The sequence below is a fragment of the Miniopterus schreibersii genome (assembly GCF_964146895.1).
Source record: "Miniopterus schreibersii genome assembly, chromosome: 16".
Classification (NCBI taxonomy): domain Eukaryota; kingdom Metazoa; phylum Chordata; class Mammalia; order Chiroptera; family Miniopteridae; genus Miniopterus; species Miniopterus schreibersii.
The window spans coordinates 32,635,465-32,655,223 of record NC_138116.1 but is presented as its reverse complement, the minus strand read 5'-3'; the positions used below and the strand labels follow the sequence as shown (position 1 = coordinate 32,655,223).

Sequence of the window (19,759 nt, the reverse complement as noted above, 5' to 3'; positions counted from 1 at the left end):
GCCTGAGGCTCCGCATGAGCAGCGGTCAGGGCACCGCCCTGCCCCGGCCACCCCGTGGCGCACACCACCAAACGCCACTCACCTGTAGGACTCCGGCTCATGATGATGGGCGTGGTGGCCGGCCCCAGGCTGGGGCTCTCGCTGCTTGGGGATGGGCTGTAGACAAACACCTCCTGCTTGAAGGGTGAGGTTGTGGACGGCTGGCTGCTCTGGGGAGAGAGACCGGGTGAGTGAGGACAGCTAGCCCCTCGGCAGCCCCACGGGGCAGCTGGTGCCTCAGCTGACCCCGGGCAGCGCCTGCCTCCCACTCCCTACTTGGACATGCTCTATCCTTCTAGCCAACCCTGGCTCCCCTCCACCCCCCAGGAAGTGCCCCTGACCCACATGCATGGGGCACTGAGCCCTTTCCCGCCCAGCCAGGATCCCCAGGGCAAGGACACACTCAGCCTGGACTCTGACCCCTGCTGCTCCCAAGTCACTCCAGGGAGATCCCGAACCACTGTTCGCAGAGGGTGGAGATGGCCGAGTGAGCCACCTCCTGTTTCCATACCTCCCCTCTCTCCTCCAAGCCTGGCTGGGGCTCTGCCTACAGCAGCTGTCTTAATGCACAGGGCAGACGGGCCCAGGGTGCCCTCTCCACTCCCCAGGTTGAACAGGGCCACACCTACCCCACTGTCACACTCCTCCATGGCCTCACCCTCCCCAGCCGTGCTGCTGAAGCTGCTGGTGCTGGAGGAAGAGCGGGAGATGTTGGCCCGGCCGTTCTCCTTCAACTTGATGAAGGGCCTGCGGGGAACAGGAGGGCAGGGCCTGGTCACACGTCGGACCGAGGGCAGGCAGGCCTCGCACAGACTGACAGGCTCCCATGGCACTGCCTGCTGGCTTTTGTGTCCCGAGAGTTCCCAAATCGAGAGGGGCCTGGAGCAGAGACCTGTCCCAGGGCCCAAGGGGCTAAAGCCAGCCCACCCTCACTCTTACTTCTCTTTGTTGGGGCAGATTTCCGGAGAGCTGGGGTTAGATGAGGTCTCAGACTTTATCTCCTGAGAAGAGTGCCCGCCGTCCACAGTCTTGGGGTTGCTGGATGAGCTGTCACTGGGGAAATGAGAATGGAGAGGAGTGAGGCCAGGGGGCCAGTCTCCAACCCCCACCACACCCCCAGGCCCAAGACAGCACCGTGGGGGCCTGTGGGGTCACAGCACTCCCTGAGACAGCATGGCCACCAGGACCTCCATCCCACCCAAGCCCCCTCAGAGACTGCGGGGGGCAGACAACAGAGTTTTCTGCTTTGCAAGGGGCTCCTGCAGGCTCCTGGGTGAGAGTCCAGAGCTACCAGGCAGGAGTCCTGGCTTGCTGCCACCAAGTCCATGCCCACCCTCCACCCAATCAGCCATCCCAGCTGGCAGAGCTCTAGGTCAAGAGCGGGCACAGAGGGGATGGAGTGGAGTCTGGGACCTCCACCGCCACAGCCAGGAAACAGCCCAATGCACACGGGCTCCTCCTCGGGTCGCTGGCAGGGCCACGGCTACAGACCGCTAGGGGACGCCCCGCACACCGACTACAAAAGGCGCTCCCTGGATGCGGATGCGGATGCGTGTGCTGAGGCGGCCCTGGGTGCTGGGAAGGGCATCTGGGCAAATGGGCTACTCCCAGCCTGGGGGCCAAGGGTTGCCTTCCCTGCAGTTTAACCAACCACGTACCCTACCCATGATTATTAGCTCTGTGCCCACTGTTGGGAACAAGACGGCCCTGTCCCTAATGTACTTCTATTTTCATAACAGCTTCATGGAGACATAATCCACATACAATTCACTCATTTAAAGTGTACAATTCAATGATTTTTAGTATATTCACAACCATGACCACGATCTGATTTTAGAACATTTCTATCCCCCCTAAAAGAAACCCCAGACCCACTCACAATCTCTCCCATTCCCCCCTGCCCCAGGCCCCTGGCAACCACTAATCTTTCTGTCTCTATGGATTTGTCTATTCTGGACATTTCATATGAGTAAAAGAGTTACTAAAAAAATGGAGGAAGTGGGGGAAGAAGAGGAGGAACCTTCTGGAAGCCCAAAGGAAGGTTCGACGAACTCTGCCTGGCAGCGTTAATCAGGGAAAGCTTCCATAAAGAGGAGGAGTGAGCTTTGAAAAAGGAAGGAAAGAAAGAAAAGAATCTAAGCAGCGTTTCTAGCTGAGGTCACACTGTGACGAGAACCACTTTGAATGTCCAACGCAGGGACTGCCAAAGCTGCCCCAGCGGACAAAGAGCTGAGTGAGTGACCGGGATGTGCAGGGGCCTGACGCGGGGACCAGGGTTAGAAGGAAGCCATCTCCCGGAGCTGCACAAAGCCCTCCCGAGGGAGCTGACCGTCGCCGCGCTGGACAGTTACCATCGTGTCCGGCTGTCCCCTTGGCCTTCAGAGCCCGTGTGCAGACGGGGGAAGAGCCCTGACCGCCGCTTGATAGGGCTCCGCGACTGGTTCTTCGCCGTCGCCGCCGCCACTGGAGGCTGCCAATGAAACCACCAGAATGAGTGCTCACTCCTCAAGCCCAGATCTCCTTCCCTTCGCCACTCTTTCTGGTCTACAGAGCCCCTGCACCCCACCCCCTCCCAACTGGTCTGGAGAGATCCCAGGAAACAGCAAGGCCGCCAGGAAGGTTGGGATCTGTGTAAAAGGAGCTGGGACTCAAGGCTCAAGCACTTGCAGCCCATTTTCTTGTGTTCTTAACCTGACCCTTAGGGCCCCAGGTAACAATCCACGAAAGAGCAGAATTCTTGGAGGATCACGGGGTCAGGGCCACCCTAAGGAGAACCCCCAATATTGAGAGGACAGGATGACTCAGGGAGTCACAGACTGGGAATCACAAAGCTGAGAGAGACCTGGGAGCGACCTGGTCCAACCTCTTGCTTTACTGATGAAGCAGAGGAGTCGAGAGAGGGGCGAGGGAATTGGGTCAAGGTCATAGAGCAAATCCCTGGCGGGACAAGCGTGGAGTTCATATCCACCCACAGGCGGAGGGAGCCTGCCAAAGGATGTGGCTCTGCTTCTGCCACATGTGAGGGACAATGGAGGGATGGGAGAGTGAGAAGGGGGGGATGCGAGCCTGCAGCCAATCTTCAGACTAGGCCTCTAACCCGGGCCCCAACGTTTGCCATTCACATGCTGTGCAACCTTGGGCAAGGGGAAAAATTCTCTGGGCCTCAGTCTCATCCACTGATTGGAGATCACTGCCCTGCCCTGCTCACTTCACAGACCTTCTGGCAAGAACAAGACAATAGCTATGAAATTACTATTTGGTAAATTAAATGAATTATACAAGATCATTTATAATATGGCTTGTTAGTATTGTGGTAGGTATGTTCTGCCAAGAAGAAAAAGAAAGCCCTAAAGTACACAAATCCAAAGCCACTTTGCTTTATTAAAGGAGGGACTGTGGTTCCTTCACCTGGCCAGCTCCTGGCGCGAGCTGACCAGACCCAATCCCACAGGCCAGGCTCTCTCTTCTTGGAACTGAACACACCGATTAAGAGCAAAGACTTAGTATCTGGGTGACCTGCATTCAAATCCCAGTTCTTCAGCTTAGCTCGGTGGCCTCTAGCAAGTTACTTAACCTCTCTGGGTCTCCTCTTCCTTAAATGTAAAATGAAGGGCACATCAGTCCCTACCTCAGTCAGCTGTTACAGGGACCATGAATTAGCTCAATGCCTGGTGCACAGCAAGCAGAGGCAGCTAATATTATCAATAATAACAAAGGAGGGAAACCTCTCTCGCAGTCCCAGGTCCCAAGTCCCTAGGGAGAGAAATGCACCCAGGACGACTGTGCAGGGTTGGCCCCAAGGAGGCGGCGCAGGTGTCAAGGAAACTCAGAGAACAGGACCACAGGTGGGTTCCAGTCTGGGCCAGCCCCAGGTGCTGCCTCGTTGGAGGCGCTAATTTCAGAGGGGGAGTTGCTCCCCAGGCAGCCTCAGTTTCCCTCCATCATCCAGCTCGCCCTGCTAATCACCTGGCCCAAGCCTGGGTGAACACACTCCTCCCCCAACAGGGCCTGGGGGACCCCAGAGCCTGCAGGCACTCACCGAGAAGGTGGTCTTGGTGACCTCCACACTGTTGTGGGAGATGCCCCCGCTGAGGCTGCCGGGGAGGCCCCCGCTGTGTGTCTTCTTCTGGCTGGTCACCATGGTCTCCATGGAGTGGCTGCGCACGCGGATGGCCCTCTGTGGGGACAGCAGGTGATGGGGGCCTGAGAGTTAGAGCCAGGCCCTTCCAGATGACCCTGCCCTCTCAATGGGATCCGCAGACATAGCCTTCAGCACATGCACACATGTGCACACACACTCACACACACACACTCTCTTTCTCTCTCTTCTTCTCTCAGCGGCCCACACTCTGATCACTGCAGTTGGCAGAGGGCTTTCACGTGCTCTGGGCACGAGTGGCCCTCTGCAGGCAGAGGTGAGGGAGGATACTGGCCGGGGGAGTCTGAGGGGTCAGTGCCGCAGATGCCCTGCAAGGTGGACAAAGGTGGTTGCAGGGAAGGAAAGTGAGGCTTGCAGAGCTTCCCAAGCCTGTGTGACCCTGGTCTAGTTACTCTAAGCTGCAGCTTCCTCATTTGCAAATTAGGAATGACATGGTCCAAGCAGTATCGTGCAGGGATTAAACGCAGTCAGGTCCTCACCTCAATTTTACTCTTTTTTTTCCAGAAAACTGAGTGTCCTTCTATATTTAAACACTGGGTTCCCCTTCTGCTGTCACCCCAAAATGTGCCTTGTGCAACTTGGAATACATTAGCAGTTGGTGAACTGTGGCCGGAGCTATTTTGGGTCCGTGCCTGGAGCCACCACTCACACTCACGGGGGCTAAAGACACTGTGGACGTGAGCCCGCGCCTGGTACAGCCACCTACAAAGGACGTGCACACTCAGACTCGAGGCTGAGCCCTCAGAGGGCCCGGAGCTGCTCAGGCCACATGGAGCCCTGTGCCACTTAGGGCCACCAAAGAGCAAAGGGCACATCGGCAAACAGTGCAGTGTCCAGTCAGGGCCTGTCACAGTGCACGCAAGGATGGGGAGAAGAGTTAAAATGAAGACTGCTGAGCCCACGCAGGGAGAGACCTGGAGGCGACGGCTGCTCTCGGGCTGACTGCTCTGCAGGCCGCCTGCGCTGCTCTGGAACCTGACCTGAGGACAGTGGTTAGAGTGCAGCCGACAGATCCCAGCCGGACCCAAGGGGGACTTTCTAACACAGGAAGTCCTAGAGGCTTCCACCTACCACTTGGTCCTGAAGACCTTCAAAGTTCCAGGAAGGGAAGTTTCTGTCCAGGAACCCCCAAACCCCACATCACTTCCCTTTGATATTCATTTAGTCACTCTATAATACGGCCGGGTGACCATACATATAAAACCCTTAGCAGAGAGCCCAGCAGGTCAAAATTACCCAATAAATGTGGCTACTCTTATTATTAATAATGAGCATTTGTCATGTGCATCTTGTGTGCCCAGTACTGTGCCAGAAACTGAGAGAATTGCAGGAGGGGAGTCAAACAAGTATGAAGACGTGGCCCCTGCCTCCAAGGAGCGTACCAGTCAGCAGGGGAAACAAGGCATAAAACATTAAAATTAATTTCAATTCCTAAATCAGGACAATGCTAAAGGCCCAGGGCCTGTGGGGTGCCCCTGCTGTGTGAATTAGCTATCCAGGTCCCAGGGCCTCAGAGCCACGTGCAAAGACTCATGGGTGCAGATAGTATTAATTGCTCACATGCAAATGCCACCCCCGCTGTGTTCCTTGCTAGCAGAACCACTGTCTGGCCCAACATCCCCTCTTCCTCCGCAGGATAAAGGAATAAATCATGACCATCTAAGGCTGTCACATAATCCATCCCCTTGCCAGTGGGATATGAGAGGACATCTGCTGGGGGCTCTGAGGAAAACTTCCTCAATGTTTCCCAAAAGAGGTATGACATGTCCGCACCTAGAACCACAGCAGCCACCCTGGGGCTGTGAGGGATCCAGCCTAAGGGCAAAGCTGACAAGATGGGGATGGCAGAGGGGACAGGGCACGGAACCTGCCTGCTATGACCACGCTGAGCCACGAGTCCCCTGGGGCCTTCTTGTGAAGTGAGCTAATGGATCCTCATGCGTGAGCCAGTTGCCACAGGGAGTTCTCAGGACCTCGGCTTCAGAAAACTGATGCCGAAGGACAAAGGCGTGGACACTGCCCCATCCTCACGTGGCTCATACCCACACGTGAACAAACGTGTCTGCTTCCGCTGTCCACGTGTCCACCTACAGAGGGTCTTGTGTGGAACCACTGCCCCTCCCTCCCTTGAAGCACCGAGGAAAGAGCTGGTCTACGGAAAGGTCGTCCCAAGAAATCAGCGGGAATGCTGCCCCCAACCCAAATCGCAGGCCCCCCTGGGAGCTCTGCCCAAGGTCAGGCATTCTCCAAGCTCAAGACTGGCCAAGGACCGCATCCTACCTGCCTTTCTATCCTGAGGAGGGAAGCTGATTCGGCAAGGAGGCCGTTTGGAAATACGACGGCCCTGGAGGCGAGCTCCTCTTGAATGAGGCACGGAGCCCACCCGCCTCATACCCCTGATGTCATTCATCTGGCCTGGCCTGTCTGAGCCAAGGATGCCCCCTCCAGGGACATCAACTCTCTCTCTTTCTAGACCACAGAAGAGAGTCGCCTAGCAACAGTCTCCTGCAACATGGTTAAAACAGCCAGCGTGTTCTATTCATGCCACCACCCAAAGATCATGAAGTCGTGTGCCCTTTGGAAAACCCAAGGCGGGAAAGGTGTGGCACCACCCTGAGGTGTCCTTGGATAAACAGCCACTTTCCCTGAGTCAAATGCCCCATCCAGCTCAGCATCATTTCATTCCGCCGTGCCCTCCTGTGTGCCACCAGTTGTCATCAACTGTGATGTGTCAATTAATCATCTGTGTTCTGATGCATTCTTACTGTCTCTTTCCAGAAAAGATTTAATGTGCATCATGAGCCCTGTGTGATGGTATCTGGTCTACTGAGTTTCACATACATGAGTGTATTGGATCCTTACAACTCTGAGGTGCAGAGAGGACAGACACTGGTAGGAAAGGTCCTGAAAGGTAAATGATTGCCCGAGGTCACACAAAGGAAAGAGATGGAACCAGGACCCAAATCCAGGACCCTGGGCTCCAGGAGAGAGGGCCCCAGTATCCCCAAAAGTAGTCCAGATTGAACATATAATTCAACTGGCTGATGGACTGAGGGTGATTAGAAACCGAGGAGGCCTCAGCCTCCCTTCAAAAAAAACCTGACGTCAGGGAGGAATCTTCTCCTCAGATGCCCCTGGTGCTGCTGAGTCAGTGAGATACGTCTGAGGACACGGCGGGCTGACAGGGGACTCTGAGCATGTACAGGGTTTTAATCCTGATTCTTCCCAGCACGGTGTGTGAGCCTCTCTGACACACAGTCCCCTCACCTGGACAGTGTGGCGATGGCCCCTGTGTGAGGATGGCATGATGTATGACAAATCCCTGGCATGACACCTGCTTGCTCAAGGTCGTCTCTCTCCTCCCCACTCTTAGGGATGGAAAAAGAGAGATGACGGCTACCTTGAAACCCTAAAATAATGCTCCATCTGGACAAAACCAGCCAGTGACATGGTCCGAAGTACTTCACATGTCAACCTGATGCAGCGCTGGACGCACCAGCCTTCTCACGTGGGCAGAAGAGTCGGGTACAGGGGGAGGAAGAGGAAAGGCACGTGAAGCCTTTGCCTGGGCATCAGAAGGTCTCCAGGGGCCATCTGGCCCCTCTCAGCCCCTGCAACATCCAGGCCACAGTTCATGTCCTCTCCGCTTGCATCTTCCCGGGGACGGGCTGCTCACTGCCTTTGAGGCTGCCTGTCCAGTGAACAGCCTGGCCCTTTAAAGGGTATTCTGCGCACTGAGCTGAAATCTCACCATTTCTAGATGTTGATGTCGCAGACCAGTCTATTTCATACTTCACACGGCTGTCCCTTCCTGTCCTTAGACTCTGCTGTCCTCCAGTTCATCATCTCTGATTCTGTCCCCCAACCTTAGTCACCACAGTTCCCCAGCCCCCAGCTTAGCTCTGAATGAGTTCTCCGTTGGGGTGTGAGAAAAGAGGGGTGGAGTCACTTTCTCGCTATCTGTTTATGTCACTTCATTTCAGCCGGGGTTTGAGCACCTGTTAATGTCACAGAGGAAGCACGTCTCCTCTGGGCCAACCACAAACCTCACTTCTTTACAAATGGGTTTTGTGAGCTGTTTCAATTTAACAAATTCAACGCAGGCACCCAATGCACAAGGGTGACCAAGTAAGCAACAGTGGCAGGGGCCTTGGAGAGAAAGGTGCTAATTTCTTGCTGGCTGTGATGGCCCCTGATCAGGAAGAACTCTGAGGTCCAAAACAGGGTCTTCTGCCCCACCAGTAGCACAAATAAAGGAGGGAGGCTGGCAAGAGAAGGAAATATCCCTCCACATCTCCTTTTGGATAGACCGGAGCTCCAATCCATGAGCTGCCCAGCCTGCGGGTACTTTGCCAGAGCTTTCTGCAGACTGGCGCTCCTCTCTGGCCACTAGGGGTCAGAGCAGACCCGTGAATTAACTACCGCAGTTCCTCAAAGGCTGACAACTCTCCAATTTGGGGGCTGGCGGGTGGCCTTCTCTTCCCGGGCCCTGTATTTCCCCTTCCGCATGATGTGGTCATCAGAGGGCTGGGCTAGCTCAGAGTTTCTCAAAATGCGGCTCACATGTGCTTTATGTGCATACAGGGTGTCCCCCCAAAAATGTAAACATACTGTAGATTTTATTATATTTTGAAAATGAAATGTATTTTAATAAACAATGCCTTTACAATTATTCAAAGTGTTATATACATTTTGGGGGACACCCTGTATATTAATACATCAAGTAGCATCTCTTTCAATTTTCATTTCATGAGGGACCAACAAAAACTTAAAACAGCAGGCAGTGGCTGAGCATGGCATTTGAGAATAGTCTAGAGATTAGTATTTTTCAAATGTGAGTAAAATAAAACTATTCTTGCAATACTCCAAGAATACGTCCATAGACCCCCCAACACCTGGGTGTTGGCAACCTGCTTACTTACTCATGTCTTTCAGTTGTGAGTCTCCCTGCCAAAGTTTAGTCTCCGTGATTGGAAATACATTTTTTATGTTATCTGATAAGTAAAAATGTAAAATTTGAAAGTGTAGAACTGGCAGATTCCTGAGAATATCTCCAAGCACCTCAGAAGCAGGTATAGGTGACCATAAACCAACTGTTCTGTTTCTCATAGAAGAAATGCTTAAATTGACAGCCAGTGAACTGAGGCAGGACATGAAGTGGTGTGAGGAGCCAGAAGCACAACCTGGGGCAATGACAGGTCTGCTTCTCAGAAGAGAGACAAAGGGTCCCTGAGCTGCAGGGTAGGGAAGAACAGTCACAAACGCAGGGGATGGAGGGCTGAGATCGCTGTTAGCCCTGGGACTTCTCAATTATGTTACCACGTGCCTGTGGAACGAGAACTTTGACAGGAAGGAGATAGAACCTGCCAACTTCTCTTCCTGGAATCATTTCATGCACCACTCCTTGCAAGAAGGATTTTGTGGCTGTCTGGATGGAGCCCCAAGAGGAATGCCAATAATTCTAACACCACAGCACCGTTCAAGGTGCCTAGGAAGAAATACCAAAACTAGAGAGTTTCTTGAGCTGGGGCAGACCACAGGCTTGGCCACAGGCATAGCCCGAACATCAGAATCCCCCAGGCCCTGGCTGCCTGCTGCTGAGCCTGGCCTGCCCCCAGCTCCAGCCTCCACAGCCTGGGATACCTAAAGGCAATGATGGAATGAAGGCAATGATGGAATGAAGGCAATTATGGAGCAGACAGGGTGAAAGAGCTCATGTTCCCCACCGAGGAGGAAACAAAGCTGCTCACAACTGTCAGAGCTCTGAAGGTCTGCTCTGTGCAACTGACTGTGACAGTCCCCCACAGTGCCACCTTGGACACAAGCCTGGAAGCAGAATGTGGAAGGGTGTGTCTTCAGCCTACAGATGGAAGGATTTAGGGTTGAAAAGAAAATGTCCCTGGATTACTGGGTCAAAGACAAGGAATGATCAATTCTTGAAGGATCTCCCTCTCTTGGAAACCCCTTTAATCAGAGCTGCTGGAGTCCAACCAGGGGCCAGGGGCTGGAAAAATGGCCTCAGGTCACTGTCCTTTAGGCCCACAACCTGAGGTAGCTGCTGGGCCGTTTTATCCACTGGGCACCATGGGCACAGTGTCCACAGCCTACGAGTTTTTCCAGGTTATAAAAATATCTGAAACCTGAAAAAACAACTGTTAACTCCGAAATACAGAAAGAAACCTGCAAAACTGAAAGCAACAAATGCTTCATTAAACGTCTGCAGTGGACTACAGCTCAAGTCATATATAAGTGACATTTACTGGGGAACCTGGGAGCATTTGATATCTTGCTAAGATGTGGAGCGGAGCCTACAAAGGTGTTTCTATTTCCCTGGCCTCACACGCACCCCTCCCTCTGCTGGGCTAGCTGGCTTGGCTCCCTGGGCCTCTTCTCCCTCGCCCCTTTCCTCTTGATCTAAATTTCTTTCACCCTGGCTGCCACTGTCCATCAGGACCGAAACAGATGCCCCAGGAATCTCCCACCAGCCGGGACAAGCCGCTGGGCTCCTACACGCACCCTCGTGAGGAATCTCGGCAGCTGGCCCTCGGGGCCAGGAGGCCCTGCCCTGCTCTCTGCGCTCCAGCCCGGCAGGCTTGCCCGGGCCAGGCAGGGGTGGAATCTTAATTGAGCTGGGACCCGGAGGCAGTGTCATGTGGCTGTTAGAAAGGCAGGCTTTGGAATCTGGCAGACAGCTTCAACGCCTGTATCTGTTGGGTGACTTGGGGCAAATTATTCTGTCTCTCTGAGTCTCAGTTTCCTCACATGCACAATTACACTCATAATTATTAAAATTGAGTATAAATCATTATACCAAAATTATTATACCCATAATCATAGCCTTACCCACAGGGCACAGAGGACTGCTGTGACGCTTTAGAGGGGATAATGGGTGTTAAGCTTTCACTTTAAATGACAATAACAGCAACTCACACTTTCACTGGCACTGACTGTATTCCAGACCATGTGACCCTTTCCAGACTGTTTCAATGAGTTCTCCCAACAACTTCATTACAGAGATCGTATTTTTTAATTTTTTTGTTAATCTTCACCCGAGGATATTTTTTCCCTTGATTTTTAGAGAGAGTGGAAGAGAGGGAGGGAGGAAGAGAGATGTGAGAGAGACACACCAATCGGCTTCCTCCTGCACGTGCCCCGACTGCGGCTGGGGCTCGAACCTGCAACCCGGGTACGCATCCTTGACCAGGAATCCAACTCACGATCCCTCGGGGTGTAGGCCAATACTCTAACCAGAGTCACACAGGCCAGAGCGACAGCGGTCCTATCTATCATCCCTGTGTTGTTGATGAGAAAACTGTAGCTCAGAGACTTTAAAGATTGTTCTCAGGATCACACAGCTAAGATTCTAGTATAGGCGGGCCGAACCCTAAGCCCACGCACTGTCCGCAAAATGGTAGCTTTATAAATCATTCTGCCATGGGCAGTGGACCTCAGCAGAACACAGACCTCAGAACCAGAAAACCTGGGTTTGAAACAAGGCTTTACCTTTAAGTGGGTGTAAGGTTTTGAGCAGCCCTGTGGCCTCTCATCCTGTCCCCTTGCGTGTGAGTGAAAATAACAAGGCCCGTTCTGCCAACCGCACAGGGTAACAGCCAGGTTCAGATCAGATGCTGGATGTAAGTGTTGTGTGGGCCAACAAGCACTTGGCAACCACGTGACAATGAACCTTCTTTAGGCCATGCCAGCTAAGTAGTTGTCCCAGCTCCACTTGAATACTTCCAGGGACGGGGGCTCACTTTGGTTAGAAAGTTCTTCCCTTTGCAAAGTCCACAGGGTGCCCTGACAGCTGGGAAAATCCTTGCAGAACCACACTGGCTGCCGAAGACACCTAAGGCTTGTGTCTGCCCAGCCGGGCGTGGCTCAGCGGTTGAGCGTCGACCTGGGATCCAGGCGATCGGGGTTCGATTCCTGGTCAGGCACATGCCCGGGTTGCAGGCTTGATCAATGACTCTCTCGTCATTGATGTTTCTATCTCTCTCTCTCCCTCTCCTTTCCTCTCTCTGAAATCAATAAAGATATATTTTTTAAAAAAAGACTTGTGTCCTTGCTCCCGCCATTCTGCCAGGGGAGCCCTGACCACAGGAGGCAGATGGAGGCAGTAATGTTCTTGGTCTGCACTGGCTCCTCTCCTGCTAACTCCTCTCCTATTCCTACTTGTCAGACTCCCAGCCAGGAGGAGGGGATCCAGATCAAGGAAGAATGTGCAGGATGCAGCAGACACTGCTAGCTGCTCCAACCACTCACACTTCCTGACCCCCTGCCCTCTGCAAACACCTGTGGCACCCCACTGGTCCTGCCACATCTGGCTGGCACTTGGGCTCCAGGGTCAGGATCATGTGGACCTTAGAACTCTTCCCTTATTTGTTCCGACCCTCCTTGCCAAGAAATCCTCAGTCACTCTTGTGCGCATACCTTAAAAGACTCCAGGAATCCCCCATGGCCCCCATTCTCAAACTTGTCCTCTTCTGGGCCCAGTCCCAGCATGGCCTGTGTGTGGGCATGGAGCTCATCGTGAAGGTTGTCCAAGAGGGCAGCCCTTGTCCGGTCCTGGAAAGGAAAGAGGGTGGAGGTTGTGGAGCTGGTGCTGAGAGCAGAGATGTGCCCTCTCCCTGGGCACTCCAGACACCTGGCTGAGGGCTGCTGTTCTGGCCAACTGCACCTTGGTGACGGTGTGGGCCTAAGGCCAGACTGGGCTCCACGCTCACAAACGTTGCAACTGTCACTACAGCTCCATGTCCAGGCCTCTGCTTTCTTCCCTCTGCCCCTTCTCCCTAGGCCATTCCACCCTCCCAGCTCTACCCCGCCGACTCCCAGTCCTGGTCTCTACCCCAAGCTCAACATCCATGTACCCAACAGCTCTCCGCTCCTCTCCATCCAGATGTTCCTCCAGAGCTACACATACAACCTCCAGGGGGCACCATTCACCCAGACCTGGACTAGCCCTTTCAGCAACCCAGCCTTTGCAGCCACCTCCAGATCAGCAGGTCCTGACACAGCTCATCCCCCAATGGTTCCCATGTCAGCAGAGCCCAAGCTGAAGGCCTAAGGGCCACCCCACAATTCCACTTCTCTCCACCCTTAATACAGAAGTCCATCAAGTCTTCCCGATTTTTTTAAAAAGGTTTAAAATGGTTTTAATGTAAACTGACCCTTCCTCCTGTGCCTGGTATAAGCAAGTTACCACCACTTCTCTTAGACTCCTGTAATAGCGTCTAACTGGCCGCCTTCCCTGCCCTCCTCCCTTCAATCTGTCCTCCCCACCGCTGTCAGAGTCCCCATCTAATATGCAAATCAAACATCGCTCTCCTGCCTAAGTCCTTTAATAAGGCCCTCACCTCCGGCTCAACGCCCTTCTTGATATGACCCGACCAGAGTCTCCCACTGAGTCCCCACCATTCCATCCCTCACATGAGTCCTTCCCTCGGGCCTCATCAAACCCTCTGGCGCTCCCTCACGAAGCTGTACCCCAGTTCTGCTTTGTTCATACTGTTTCCCATGCCTGGAATAACCCTCCCCACTCTTTCCTCTTGGCAAAAGGCTCATCAGGTATTCGGACTCAGCAGCTGAAGGGCCACCTCCTCCAAGAAGCCTTCCCTGAATACACCCTAGGCCCCCATAGGCGCTATCCTAAGGACAGTCACTATCCTACGTCACAGCCCCCATGCTGGCCTCCATCACGGCCCAGTGCTGGCACACTGTATTGTACCTGTCCAGTCATGCCCCTCCCACCAGCCTGTGAGCTCTATACAGGCAGAATCTGAGTCTCATTTATTCCCACGTCCCAGGAAACAGAACAGAGCCTGGCACACAGTAGGTGCTCAGTAAACAACTGGTGGCAGAAATTGAGTCTCATTTATTACCGTGACCCAGGAAACAGAACAGAGCCTGGCACACAGTAGGTACTCAGCAAACAACTGGTAAATGGTTGACTAGACCTGAAGTTTGGACTTAGTTTCCACAGGAAGAAAGGGTTACTATATTAACACAGGGCTGATGACTGACAGGGGCAAGGATGATGCCCCCCACCTTGAACAGCCCCCAGGAACAGCCCCCAGGCAGAGGCTGGCTAACAGGAGGGCAGAAGGAAGACTATCAGAAACCGTGCTCTCACCTCCAGCTTTGCGAATTTGTCCGACTTGCAGCAAGCGTTCTCGGCGTTGGTGAGCTTGGTGAGCAGAAACTCCCTGAATTCCGGGCCCTGGAACAGACAAGAAGCCCCGGGACTCTCCCAGCCTCACAATGGGTCGGCAGAACAGAGGATCTGGGAGCGCCCCTGAAAAGTCCCTTCTGACATTTGATCATTTCTAGCCCAGGCCGAATCCATCTGCTACGATGCCAACGTAGAAACCAGCTTCCCCGGTCCTGGGGAATCAACCTTCCACACCCACAGTGGCATCTCCATGGCTGAAGGCGACTTTTCCCCGAAGCTCCTGGGACTGGAGCATGGTATAAAAGCACTTCATTTAGCAGAAATTCAAACACCTTGACACGAGAACCTAGGCCAGGCTGGCAGCAGGAGGAGAGGTGAGGAGAGGCCCCAAGTAAGGAGATCCCCCAACCCTGCTGAATAAATGCCCTGCTAATGTGCCCAGCCCAGATTCAGCCCCACTCCAACCACTGCCATTCAGGTATGGGAACCTAGGTCCTGATATGAGAGGAGCAGGAAGGAGAGTGTCTTACCTTCTGGAAAACAGGGGGGCTGGGCAGAGGTGGGCCAAAGGCAGGCACATCTTCCCTCGCGGTGACTGAGACCTGAAACAGAGTCTTGGTGTGGGCTAGGGGGTAGTGATCTTAGCCAACTGCCATAAGCCCCACTTTCCACAGCAGACCTCCTCTTCTCACTCCCCCCACTTGCCCCTGTGAGCCATCGCCAGTGTGGCAGAGTTCCTAGAAATGGGGCTGGATGGCATGGAACGGTCCACATGCTCATCTGCACTGCTGTAGGCCAGAAGCAAGTCTGGCAAGATGACTAGACAGGGCTGAGGAGCACCCTGGGACCCTAACTCTGATGCAGCACAAGTGCTCGGGAGGTCCTGTCTCATTACCGCACTGGACTGGGATGCTAAGCCTAGGAGAAGGTGCAGTGAGAATTATTAGCCCTGGTCACTGATGAGGAAACAGACGTCCGGAGACAAGAAGCGGTCCCCCAAAGGCACACAGGTGATTAGCCAGAGATGAACAGAGAGTCCAGACCCTGCTCTGGAGCTCTTCCCACAACACTGGCTCCCAAACCTGCCCACACTTTGAGTGTTTAAACAATAAATACCGATCCCATGGGCTCCACCCCAAGCCTACTGAATCAGCAGCGCTGAGGCAGAGCCAGGAATCTGCAGCTGTTAACACTCCTGAGAGCTTCTGTGCAGGGGGCGGACTGGTGTCTGGCAGCCCTGACCCCACGCACAGGGTCAGTCGGTCTGGGTGAGGCCTGAACTAACAGCACAGGGTCAGGGCTGGGAATGGGGCGTACAGGACGTCAAGGTGTGCTGCGTGCTGCACAGGGTGTACCGGGCTCTGGGTGAGTGTGCACCTCTGGCCAGCCCTACGAGGCATGAACTGATGGAGTGAGAGCACCAAGATGTCCTGCGTGGGGTCTCCCAGGCTCAGCACAGGCCCACACCTCCACCTCCCCTCTGCACGCAGGTGCCCTGGTTTCACCCGTTCTGGGCCCTTCGAGACTGCAGGCCTCTCTGGAGACACTGCCCTCGCCCCTCCCCGGGCGGGAGGCCACTGACGTGAGCCCGGCCCTGGCGTGCAGCCTGGACTGTGAAGTAGGGCAGATGCTGAGAGTCGGCCAGACGGGGTGAGCAGGCGGCTCGGAGCCAGGCCAAGGGCCTGCCAGGGTCTGCAGGGGAAGGGGGTGGAGAGGGCTGGTCAATACCCAGCTCAAGGCTCTCCTAGAGCTCAAGGCTGTCTGCAGGGCCCAAACTGCAGTGACCGTAGTCAGGAACCGCAGTATGTTTGGCTGACATGATTTCTGGCTGGTTCCAGCTGCCAAACACAGTTCCCCACCACCACCCGCCATGCACCCTCGTACAAGTCAAGAATTCCACCCTCAGAGCCAGAATCTGAGGAGGGGTGGTGGGGAGGGCCCTGACAAGGCCAGAGGACAGGCCCAGCCCTCCCCTCTTCCCACCTGACAGCCCTTCTCAGCCCTTCATCAGAGTGGGCTATGCTGGCTGGGTAAGTGGCTTCATCCATGTTCTTAAATCCACCAAGTGTCCCAGACAGACAATCCACCGCAGCAGCCACGTCCAAAAAGCAGGGGACAGGATCCTCCTTGTGACAGCCATTCATTTTCTGTCCTCATTGTGTTCCCTCTCCTGACCCCTTTCTAACCAAGCGCGGGGCCTTTGTTGTTCCTGCCTCTTGGGGACGGTTGGGTTGCTGGACTGAAAGCAGAAGCAGCCTCAGCACAGCCCCACCTTCCTGTTTTCTAAATTCAGTGCAGACCGCCCAGCAGGGGCCCCAATTGGGCCTAGCAGGGGCCAAAGCGGGGCGTAGAGGCCCCAAGCTACCCTGGGGAAGACTCTCCAAGGCTGGAAAGCAGGAGGATGCACCAGGAAGTGGGGAACCTCGCAGGGCTCCAGACGCCACAAGATGCCCATGCCCAAGTGTGGCCTGGAAGCCTGAGAGAACTGCCGAGGTCGTTCAAGCGATGGACAGCAGTGAGGGGGAGGGGGGACACAAGCAGGACCCTTCTCCAACGATTAGCTTCACATAAGACTCCCAAGATCTTTGCAGGACTTCAGGGGTCAGAGACAGGGACAGGGTGACCTCAGGCAGGGAGAGGAGGGAGTCCTGGTGATGGTTCAGCTGGGATTTCCTTCCAATCAGGCAGGATGGAAACCAAATTTGTACCTGAAGAATAATCCGATGTGACATTTCATGCACACTCAAATTTTGGAGCCAAGTTCCCACCTGCTCCAAAGGCTCAGTGTTCACGACCACAGGTAAACCTGGACGCAGACTCCAGCTCCACTGCTCTGTGGCCTCAGGCCTGAAGCAATTTAAAGTCCCTACCTCAACTCTCCCCCCCTTAAAACAGGGCTAATGAATGAGAGGCCCTGCTTGGCCAGAGGCTTGAGAGGATTCAAGAAAACACTGTTTTTAAGGGCCTGGCACAATGCCTGGCATGGATTCAGCACCAGTAAGGGGTAACCACTGCCACCCTGTGCTTTCCCCCCGTATAATATGTGCCTAATAAAGGACAGCTGAAATACTATAGAGTTCCCCCAAACCATTTCTTAATCCATCTCACACACACACACACACACACACACACACACACACACACACACACGTTTCTCAACTCCCCCTCCTTCCCCTCCCGAGCGTACCAGGGCTGGAGGGAACTCTGAGGTTGTCTAGTCCCACTTCCACATCTCACACAGATAGAATCAGAGGCCCAGAGAGAGAAGGAACTGGTCCAAGGTCACAGCCAGAAGCTGGCTCAGGACCAGAACCCCAGGTTCCGGAGATTCTAGGTCTGAGGCCCTTTCCTGCACGTTCCCACCCCATCCCTCTCTTACTTTCCTCTTGTCTTGCCCAGGGGGGGCTTCCTGGGGCACTGCTGAGCCCCCAAGGCATTGCTGAAACCTCACTCACCCTGCTTTTCCATAGGATCAGCCTGCAAGGATCAGCTAAGGTCTCCTTTCACCCTGGACCCCCTGTGGGACCTGACCAGGTCCTCCTAGTCATGGATGAACAGGGATTTGGGGAGCACCTTGGAAGGCTGGTCTCCCTCTCTGCCCCCTGCCTCCTTGGCCCCATTCACAGGTCTTGCCTTCCAACCTCAACGCTTTCCCGACAGGTGGAGCACAAGGTCCCACATCCCAGGGACGGTCTGGCGCTTCCTGTGGGTCCTACTTCTCTGCTCTCACCACCTGGTGAGGAAAGTGCTTTTACCTGGACCCCAAGCTGTGGTGGGGAGACTTGGTAAAGACTTCCAGCATCAAAGCTGGAGGGGGGATGGTGAGCTTTAGGCCTCTAATTTTCCTCTGTATTGTCCCACACTGCTAGGCTCTTGGGAACATGAAGAAGCCAGTCAGCTGAGCTCCATTCCCTATCAGAAACTAAAAGCAAGTACTAAACGTCCACAAGAGGTCCCATTCTGCCAGCAGAAGCCCAGCAGACGAGCCACACGAGACTGCCTGGCAGGGTGTGGGAGCTCCCCATCACACAGCGCTACTTTGGGGATCCTGAGCAGTAGCTCTGGGCCTCTACGGGCTGTCTGGGCGGCCCAGTGGCTGAACTGCACGCACTGGCTCTCCCGGCTCTTCCCTGAAGGCTGGTTCTGAACATCACTTCCCGGTGCCCCACCCCTGGCACACAGTAGGCACTGAATGAATAAAACTTGCTTCCACCAACTAACCCAGCAGCTGTTTGAAGTGAATGCCCATTTTGGTCAAAATAGGTGAGCCCGTAACCTTCAAGGAAACACCCACACCACAGCTTCTCTAAGTTTTCAACTAAAACTGCTCAGTGACAGAGAACCTGAACATGGACATGGAAAGAAAAACGGGAGCAGGGGGAGGGTCTGAAACCTCATACTTGGATTTAAAGTTGAAGTGAATTTTGCTCTAATATATCTGGCTTTGTGCCAATATAATAACTATATAACATCATTTTTTTTCTCCCAAAATCTTCAAGCAAAACTGGTGCTTCATGAAGACGGCCACGAAGCGTTAGGGCTCCGTAAACCCCCAGAACAAGCATTGGCCCAAGTTATTACACAGGAAATATTTTCAGGCCTCGGCGTCTCCATCAGCAATGACAGACTTTTTCCCTCTCCCTGTAACAGTGGTTCCTAACATAGTGGGGAGCAGGCGGCCCTCTGAGAACCTGAGCTATGGCCTCTTTCCCTAGAAAATGCAAAGCAGCACATAAACACATTTTGCACGCATCTGCAGGGGATTCAAAGACTACGTAACATCCACCTTAGAAACCCTGCTTCAGCCTATCTCCCTTGGGTCTCATGCCTTCCAACACCACTGTGACATAGAGAAACTGCTGCCCCAGGGGTTGGGGGAAGGGGAGAGTCAGTGATTCAGCATCAGGAGCGGGCAGGGTGAGGGCCGCTGAGGTGCCGGGCTCCCCTGCAGGAGGATTTGAAGCTAGTCTGAAAGACTGCTTATTGGTCAGGAGGCTGAGACCCAAACACTCACAATCCTGCCCCTTGGGCGTCTTCAAATTAAGATCGACCATTTATTCCAGAGCAGCTAAACCAGAGGCCACCCAGTGGCCAGGGTCTACCAGGGCCCTGCTCTCCACCCTTCTCACCAAAGACACCTCTCTCTCTTTCTTTCCTTCGTTTACCACCCTCTTTCCCTTTCCTGACAGTCCTCTCTACTTTTCCCTTCCCCCCTCCAGTTCCGCCTTACGCTAGAAAATGGAATTGCCAGATTCCAAATAGGAGCATCCGGGCTTCTCAGCCCTTGAGTTAGACCCCACTGAGCCTGGAGGGAAGCAGATGGGTGAGATGACCTCAGAGGGTGCTCTACACCAAGAGTCTAGCCCCCAAATCCCAGAAACCTGAGAGCTGTG

General features: G+C 54.1%; 1 protein-coding gene across 3 annotated transcripts in view; it reads right to left on the bottom strand.

Annotated features, from left to right (window-relative positions):
• RAP1GAP2 (RAP1 GTPase activating protein 2) overlaps positions 1-19,759 on the bottom strand; it is a gene marked incomplete at its 5' end in the record, with an annotated part of 170,890 nt that overhangs the window by 8,260 nt on the left and 142,871 nt on the right. For all 3 annotated transcript variants that reach the window (XM_081161880.1, XM_081161879.1, XM_081161881.1), the window contains 8 exons: positions 83-209; positions 669-786; positions 979-1,092; positions 2,391-2,509; positions 4,079-4,216; positions 12,629-12,763; positions 14,328-14,414; positions 14,897-14,968. In XM_081161880.1, the coding sequence (XP_081018006.1) occupies positions 83-209; positions 669-786; positions 979-1,092; positions 2,391-2,509; positions 4,079-4,216; positions 12,629-12,763; positions 14,328-14,414; positions 14,897-14,968 (910 nt within the window). The remainder of the gene's footprint in view (positions 1-82; positions 210-668; positions 787-978; positions 1,093-2,390; positions 2,510-4,078; positions 4,217-12,628; positions 12,764-14,327; positions 14,415-14,896; positions 14,969-19,759) is intronic.